General features: G+C 46.1%; 1 protein-coding gene across 1 annotated transcript; it reads left to right on the top strand.

Moving 5' to 3' along the window:
* Positions 1 to 1,484: 1,484 nt before the first annotated feature.
* Positions 1,485 to 8,441, top strand: LOC119364556 (kinesin-like protein KIN-14F). The gene is made up of 17 exons (XM_037630041.1): positions 1,485 to 1,849; positions 2,340 to 2,503; positions 2,640 to 2,783; positions 3,295 to 3,630; positions 3,753 to 3,821; positions 3,953 to 4,108; positions 4,581 to 4,662; positions 4,734 to 4,823; positions 4,901 to 5,080; positions 5,379 to 5,485; positions 5,690 to 5,868; positions 5,992 to 6,156; positions 6,306 to 6,559; positions 6,702 to 6,865; positions 6,972 to 7,157; positions 7,243 to 7,862; positions 7,949 to 8,441. Exons 1-17 carry the CDS (start codon positions 1,774 to 1,776, stop codon positions 8,088 to 8,090), a joined length of 3,114 nt encoding a protein of 1,037 aa, XP_037485938.1. The 5' UTR covers positions 1,485 to 1,773; the 3' UTR covers positions 8,091 to 8,441.
* Positions 8,442 to 8,953: the final 512 nt, after the last annotated feature.

Raw genomic sequence — 8,953 nt, 5'->3', positions numbered from 1 at the left:
TCGATCGTCGGTATCATCATACCTAGTTCAATCTCGTTACCGGCAAATCTCTTTACTCGTTTCGTAATACTTCATTCCGCAACTAACTCATTAGTTACAATGCTTGCAAGACTTATAGTGATGAGCATTACCGAGAGGGCCGGAGATACCTCTCTGAAACACGGAGTGACAAATCCTAATCTCGATCTATGCCAACCCAACAAACATCTTCGGAGACACCTGTAGAGCATCTTTATAATCACCCATTTACGTTGTGACGTTTGATAGCACACAAGATGTTCTTCCGGTATTCGGGAGTTGCATAATCTCATAGTGTGAGGAACATGTATAAGTCATGAAGAAAGCAACAACAATGAAACTGAAACGATCATAATGCTAAGCTAACGGATGGGTCTTGTCCATCACATCATTCCCCTAATGATGTGATCCCGCTCATCAAATGACAATGTATGTCTATTGTTAGAAAACATAACCATCTTTGATTAACGAGCTAGTCAAGTAGAGGTATACTAGGGACAATATATTTAGTCTATGTATTCACACATGTACTAAGTTTCCGGTTAATACAATTCTAGCATGAATAATAAACTTTTATCATGAAATAAGGAAATAAATAATAACTTTATTATAGCCTCTAGGGCATATTTTCTTCACTGGATCCGGAGGAGGAGGAGGAGGAGCCGGAGGAGGATGTGAGGGATGTTGGGGACGCGGATCTGCAGGCGGAACAGTAGGCCATCCTCGATTCCCTCCGCTCGGAGTCGGATGTGAAGGCCAGACATCGTCGGCAGCAGGAGATGGAGGCGGAGCATGGCGGCGGAACTCGGCGAGATGCTCGCGGACATGGATGAGAAGGAGGATGAGGAGGAGCCGGATCCCTCCTACGTGCCCGTCCACCCGGTGCCCAGCATCGACGTCGTGGACATCTTTAACGACGAATCATAGCTAGCGTGTAATAGTACGTAGATTTTTTTGCATGATTTATATGGATCTAGGGGATGAAATATGAAAGACTTGATGCATAGGAGCAAATTTAAGACATGACCGGTGAATGTCCGCGGGCATTTGAGGGGTCCAATTTGCAAGTCCGGCCGCGGATGCTCTAAGTGATCGTGGCAACACCGACCATTTAGCCGGCTGTTACTATTAGCCATGCTCTACCCCACACACGCAGTCCCATACGGCCATAATTCACACCCGTCTACCGCAATGCAATCATAAAAAATTAAAGGCAAGCAGTACAGAGCCACTGACGCATCCATGCACGGTGTTGGATCTCATCTGACCACCGGGATCGACCGTTTGAAACTTTGAATCCATCGCCTGGCCTGGCGTCGCGCAAGCGTAATCGGACAGGAACAAGAGGATAAAAAGGGAAGGGCGTTTGAATCTTTGGGGCTCCGAGCATAAATACGCCGCTGAGCTGCAGTCGATGCGCACCGCCCACACACTCAGCAAGCACGTGGGCTCCGATCCGTCGCGGCCCCATTGGCCGGCGACGCTGCCCGCTGTTGGGCGACTCGCAGCGGACGCCTCCTATCTTTCAGCGCGGCAGCTCTCGCTGAAGCACCCCCGTGATTTCAAAATAGCGCTACGGCCTACGGGGCGACCTTGGAAAGTTTCAGTTAAAGCCCACCTCCACTGCCCTGCCTCTTTCTCGGGGTCGGAGTTTTTCAAACACTCCTTCCTGCCTGCCTGCCTACCGTTGGGGCACAGTACAGTGCGGGCTCGACAAGTGTGATCTGCGGGTGGTACGGCGGCGCGGCGGGCGAGATGAGGCTGCTCGGCGCGGCGGACGACGGGAAGATCAACGACGAGGGGATGGCGCTGCGCAAGGCCGAGGAGGCCGGTGAGTTCTCTCCTCCCTTCCCGCCGCGTTCCAGTCATGCCACGCGTTTCGCCTTCCGCCGTTGCGCCGGTGTTTGAGTGGCGCCGAGTTGAGCCGCGGCGGCGGCGCCGGCGAGAGCTGGATTGAGTGCTCCGTTGCGGCATTCGCAGTATTAAGCTGTGTTTACTGCAGTGGTGATTGCTCGTAATTAGTTATGTACTCGGGTTTGCGCTTGATTGAAGTCGAGATGCATTTAGTGCATGCGGTATTCCGTCGGTTTAATCGGGAGAACTAGTTGTAGTAGTAGTACTGCTACACTGCAATCACTCACATGAATTCAGCATCTCAGATTTCCGGTTTCCGTTCGTTCAGCATTCAGAATTCGAAAATAAATCAATCGGGGTATGAAAGCAAGGGAGAGGACAGACCACACGATCGCGTCTGTCTGCACGAATCGCGAGCAAAATTAGTAACCTCCCTGACTCTGATCTGCTGCCGCTACCCTACGCAGCTGCGCGGAGGTGCGAGGCGGCGCGATGGCTGCGGCAGATGGCGCCGGCGGCGGTGGAGGCCCTGCCGGACAGGCCGTCGGAGGAGGAGTTCTGCATGGCGCTGCGCAACGGCCTCATCCTCTGCAAGGTCCTCAACCGCGTCAACCCCGGCGCCATCCCCAAGGTACCTGCTTACATCCATCCCTAACACCCACCATAACCATAACCCGGTCGATTGGGTTAAGGGAGGGACTTCAAATGCCCGGGTGTGCCTGCCATGTGTGAGTGAGATTTCACGGTGCCCGTTGTTGCTTCGGCAGGTCGTTGAGAATCCCGTTGACGCGGTGCAGTGGTCTGATGGGGCGGCGCAGTCCGCGATCCAGTACTTCGAGAACATGAGGAACTTTCTCGTTGCAGTTAGCGAGATGAATCTGTTGGAATTTGAAGCTTCCGACATTGAGAAGGTACGGCCTTGCATTTTAGCATTACCATTGCTCCAACTGTCGCCCTCTTATTCTATGCATATCATGAGAATTATTCATTACACCTTTCAAAATAATCATAGTCATTAGTGCTAGGAGTATCTTGATTTGCTGAACTGTATAGCCTGAAACGATTCACTGAATTTGTTCCACATTTGCAAGAACACTTATGGGTTAAGGTTTATCACTGTAAAATGGAAACTGCTGTGGCTCTTCTGTTAGTACTCATTTTAACTTCTAAGACCAAATATTCAAGAGTATCTTAGTGAGAGACAAATGGAGCAAATATGAAATATCTTCAACCAGGTTCAAGTCCTCGTGGACTCAAATTTAGGTTCCTATTTCTTAAACTGTGGCCTCTCCTACAGATTTTCATCCCCCCAAAAAATATTCAATCAAGCTATTAAGAAGTTTGCTAATAAGAATTATGTGTTACTGCTAGAGTTTTGACATTTAGCTGTATATTTTGAACATGTGGCATCTGAATTCTCAGGGAGGTTCATCAATGAAAGTTGTGGACTGCATACTCTGTCTCAAAGGATACCACGAGTGGAAACTTTCAGGTGGGATCGGTATATGGCGGTATGGAGCTATTGTTAAGATTGCACCTCCAAGCAAGAGGTTGCCTTCACATTCATCCAGGTTTGGAGGCTCAGCTGACCAGAACCAACAGATGCTGGAATTTGTTCATCTTCTCTCCGAGGTCTCCCTTGAGGAAACCAGAGTTGAAGAATCCCAGCATTCACTTTTCCAGCAGTTTGTTCTTCGAGTTGTGCGGGCATTCCTTCTGGAATGGAGTGAAGCTGACGACTTGCCTTTAGATGATATGGTAGGTATGTTCTGCTTATTCTTATACATTGTTGATCCCCTTTTAGTACTAGTTTAGCTGATCTCGTCACCAAACAATGCTGAACACCTGTGGACTAACTTATGCTGGTGGATTTTTTTCAGGTCCTTGAAACAATACTTGAGCAAGCCTCTAAAGAATTCACCATTCTGCTTGTGTCCCACCGGAATCAGGTGCAGTATCATATTTGTACTCCTTGGTGTATTTTCCTTATGATGATGTACACCACCAAATAGGCAACTAAAAACTAAAAACTCTGCACCAATGACTGAAACTTACTTTTTAAACATGTACCATCTAGCAGGTCAGATCACTTTTAAGGAAGATGATGAAAGATGAAAGTGGTGTCTGTTCTAAATTGGAGTTGATTGAAGCTATTTCAAAATCTTTGCAATGCCCCTATGGTAGCCAAAAATACTTGGATGGTGAAGGACTTGAACACCAACAAAAAGAGCTGAAGGTAGGGAATGATGTCCAATTTTGTACTGCTTAACTTGTTAGCTAGCAGTTTATCATGATCAATACCATGTAACCAACACCCTTTTTCTTACTCCCTCCGTTCCGAATTACTTGTCTTGGATTTGTCTAGATACGGATGTATCTAGACTCATTTTAGTGTTAGATACATCCGTATCTAGACAAATCTAAGACAAGTAATTTGGAACGGAGGGAGTACCTTATAAACTGCTAGCTGGTGAACTGTCAAGCTGCATGTTAAGTATTTGATGCCAAGTCCACATATTCCTTGCCAGTTTCCTTTTTTTAACATAAATAACAGTAAAAACAATAAAATTACCTACCAATTTTGTACTTATCTGATGAAAAATATCCTATTCAGGGTTAAAATATGCAGAATTAATTTGGACATCTATTTTATGGACATTGTCGCATTGTGCTAATTATCATTTTTCTTCTAAACATGAAATATTCAGAAGTTAAAACTGTCCTTCAATGAGATGAAGTCTCAAGTTGAATCTACTCGAGCTAAATGGGAGGAAGACTTGACGAGGCTAGGTGAGTAATGGTTTTAGAATTTTGTCAATCATCGTGCTCTTTGGTCTCTAAACGTTATTCAAATGTTGCAGAAAGCTATTTCGAGGCTCAGAACCATAATGCTTACCACAAGTTACTGGAGGAAAATCGTAAGTTGTACAATCAAGTCCAAGATCTTAGAGGTAAACCTAAAATGGATTCAGTTCATTTTATTTGCAGTAAAATAATAGTTACTGACAACTTCAAATATGTTTCTTAGGTAGCATTCGAGTCTACTGTAGAGTGAAACCTTTACCGAAGTCCCAACCTGATCAACGATCTACTGTGGATCATATTGGGGAAAACGGCGAGATCATGATTACGAACCCTGAGAAGGAAGGAAAGGATGGACGGAAGATATTCTCTTTCAACAAAATATTTGGACCTAATGTTTCACAATGTACATCGTCAAACTTCCTCATTTTGTTTCCCTTGTACCGCAAATCAATTGCATTCCCTCCAGTATTTTCCTAAAGAATAGTTGATGATTCACAAGAAAGTTATCCTTTTTTTTTGGTTATATAGTTATTTCAAAGATAGAATTACTTGTTTATTTTGCATAAAGCTTTACATGATAATAATTACAAGAATGATATGTTATTTTGGGAAATCGTAAAGTAATTTTGTAGGAGATGATGTACTTCTAATTGCAACTCTTAATGCTACGAGTTTACTCACTTTCATTTTCTTTCTAACAGCTGAAGTTTATGTTGATACACAACCACTTATAAGATCAGTGATGGATGGCTATAATGTTTGTATATTTGCATATGGTCAAACAGGATCGGGAAAAACCTACACTATGGTAATTTTTCACATTTATTTGCTTTTGAGTTCGCACCATTAAATTTGTGAGACATGTCCAATCGACGTGCAATACTATAACGGAAGGAGTTGCATTAATAAAAACTACAACGAGGGGATAAAGATCTTTAATACTGAAGCAGTCCTATTGGAGGTTATTTGTCTTTTTATGACAATGTATTTGTTTTTTGCATATGTTACTCAGAGTGGTCCAGACAAAACAGCAGAGGAGACCTTGGGCGTAAACTACCGATCGCTAAATGATCTGTTTGATATTTCTCAAAACAGATCAGATACCACGACATATGATGTGAGGGTACAGATGATTGAAATATACAATGAACAAGTGAGAGATCTATTGATGGCTGATGGTGCAAACAAACGATATCCTTCCATGTTGGCAATGTGCATACCAAATATATCGCTTTATGCTTACTTTCCTTGCTTCGCTGTCAAAACTTTGGCTTCATAAAAATTCCTTCTGGATTTTTTCTTAACCGTACACACATTAGAGATCCGTAACAATTCTCACGTGAATGGACTCAACATCCCTGATGCCAATTTAGTGCCTGTGAAGTGCACAAAGGATGTTTTGGACCTGATGAAACTTGGCCACAGAAATCGGGCTGTTGGAGCGACTGCTCTTAATGAACGAAGTAGCCGCTCACACAGGTATTAATTATATTAAACTAGTATGATGAACTTTATCGTATAGTAAGGTTATACCCTAGTCCTTGCATCATTTGTATAGACCATATCTTTGAACATCTGTGACATAGCCATAATCACTGCATGTGGTAACTTTGCTTTCCTTTCTTCAGTGTTTTGACAGTTCATGTGCAAGGGAAGGAGATAATTTCTGGTTCATCTTTAAGAGGGTGCCTTCACCTGGTGGATCTCGCGGGAAGTGAGAGGGTGGACAAATCTGAGGCCGCCGGAGAACGACTGACTGAAGCCAAGCACATCAACAAATCACTATCGGCACTTGGTGATGTTATAGCGGCACTAGCCCAGAAGAGTTCACACGTTCCATACCGCAACAGCAAGCTAACACAAGTGCTGCAAGATGCCTTGGGTACACAAAACCTCTCACAAGATTTAAAACTTGTTTGGTCAAGAATGCCAACATTGCTGATCACAAAACCTCTCACAAGATTTAAAACTTGTTTGGTCAAGAATGCCAACATTGCTGATCATTTGTTTTGCTTGTGATACAGGCGGCCAGGCAAAGACGTTGATGTTTGTGCATGTGAATCCTGAAGCAGATTCTTTTGGTGAAACAATTAGCACTCTCAAGTTCGCCGAACGCGTGGCCACCATAGAACTTGGCGCGGCCCGTGTTAACAAGGAAGGTGCACAGGTCAAAGACCTCAAGGAAGAGGTACGTACGGCATTATGATTGTGTTGCTGAGTTGTGAAACGTAGCAGGCCTTGGAAGTTGGAACTTTGTTTTTGATCACTCATGATGCGACTTCTGCCTTTGTCAGATTGGTAAACTGAAATCGGCATTGGAAGATAAGGAACGTGAGGCAGCACAGCTGAGAGATGCCACGAACCGTATAACATCATCCGAGACAAGAAATGCAAGGGCGAGGTCGCCTCTTATTACCACCAGCTTGCGCTTCAAGCCTGAGGCTAGGCAGGATTCCAGCGTCGACACTTGCACAAGCGAGGTACTTAAATTGTTTCAAACATGGATTTTCATTCTCACAGAAGGAAATGGCCTGAATAAATATACCGCTTGTTCCATGTTTGCAGATCAGAAGCTCGTCGTCCGGAAAGCAGAGAAGGTTCCGGTCTCCACTGTCGGTGCGAGAGGTGGACGACAAGTCACCCGTGATCAGCAGGGAGCTATACTTCAGCTCACGCAAGTTCAAGACCCCGTCACCTCCGGTGAGAAGCTCGTTCTCCGCCGAGAGATCCGGTGGCACCGCGGCGAAAACCATGGAGAAGGCCGACAGCGTCATCGAATGCACGCCCACGCCGAGGGCCGAGCCCCCGGCAAAGGCATCGCAAGGCAGCCGGTCCAGGAACAACACGCCGGCGTCCATTCTGACGGAGCAGAGCCTGCGGAAATTCCGGGACTCGGAGGAGAACCGGAGCGCGAAGCCGACGGTTAGAGAGAGCGTCAGCGTGACCAAGAACAGGCCTGACAGCGCGACCAAGGCGCGGAGGGAGGAGCAGCAGCAGCAGCAGACGGCGAACGGCTGCGCGGACTCCGGGAGTAAGGTGGCGGGGTCGGAGGCCAGGGTGAGGAAAAACTGGTCCGATGTGGAGAACGAGCTGGCCAACGGCGAGCCCACCTTCCATCTCAGCCGGAAGTCGGCGAAGAAGCTCCCGCCGCCGGCGATTAGGCAGTCCCAGAGCATCGATCTCAGGTACGTACCAACGATTCTTGAGCTGGGTGTGTCACTTTGGCAATGCATCGGTGGCTTCATTTTGTTTGGGTGTTTGTTGTTGTCAGGGCGTCGGTCCGGGAGGTGGAGGCCGTGACGGAAGGGAAGGTTCGCCGGAACAGGCCGCCGTACGCAGAGAGGACCAACGTCCCCTTGCCGGAGACGCGCCGCAGCATGTCCCTGCCGCGCAGGAAGCTCGCGCCCGTGTGACTACCTAGCTTGGCTGGTTTGTTTAGCCATTCTTTGATTGTCGTGACGACGTCGGCGTGATGCCACAGTGTCCTGCGGTCCGGTCTGCAGGCTTCTACGGCTGGGTAGAAGCATGTGGATCCGTCGCATCGTTGCTTGCGTTCGTTCACGTGTTTGTTGATTGGTTTGTTCTCCACAGATCTCGCGTGCGTCCTTTGCACTTTGTAAAGTCTGGTGATCGCCATTATATTTCGTTACAGTGGCGACCAGAAATTGAACCCGGTGTTTGTTCCAAAGCAAAGATATCCGTAGAGGCCGGTTTGTTCGTTCGATTATGATATATTCAGGACCAGATAGGTCATGGAAGAAGAAGAAATGTTGAAATGCCAACGGGCGTATGTCTTTTCTAATTCACCCTATCCTAGTACTCATTTTGGAACGTCCAGCGCCACCAGTCACTGAATACAAACTTGGCAACCACTGAACAGAGTTGTGTGCACCTAATCTTTAAAAACTTACACTTATTAAGAGGAATAAGAGATGCCAGATTCTCTTCTGATATTCAGGACAGGTTCCAAAGCAAAGGTATCCGCGGTTCTCTTCCAGATGGGCCCTGAAAGAAGAAGAAAGGTTGAAATGCCAACAGACTTGTGTCTTCTCTAATTCACCCTATCCTAGTACCGTTTTATGAACGTCTAGTGATACCAAAGTCATTGAATACATTCTTGGCAACCATTGAATAGAGTTGCGTGCACCTAGGGCAAGTTCTTTTTTGGCCTTTTGGGGCTTCTAGAATAAGTAGCCCCCTACCCAGCTTATTCTAGAAACCCAGCCAAAAATATATTTTTAGAAGTCAACTAGTCAAGTCTTAATTAGTAGACTTC

The sequence above is a fragment of the Triticum dicoccoides genome, chromosome 2B (genome assembly GCF_002162155.2).
Source record: "Triticum dicoccoides isolate Atlit2015 ecotype Zavitan chromosome 2B, WEW_v2.0, whole genome shotgun sequence".
NCBI classification, from domain to species: Eukaryota; Viridiplantae; Streptophyta; class Magnoliopsida; order Poales; family Poaceae; genus Triticum; species Triticum dicoccoides.
Note: the sequence above shows the minus strand (reverse complement) of the source record. Positions and strands in the feature narration are given on the sequence as shown.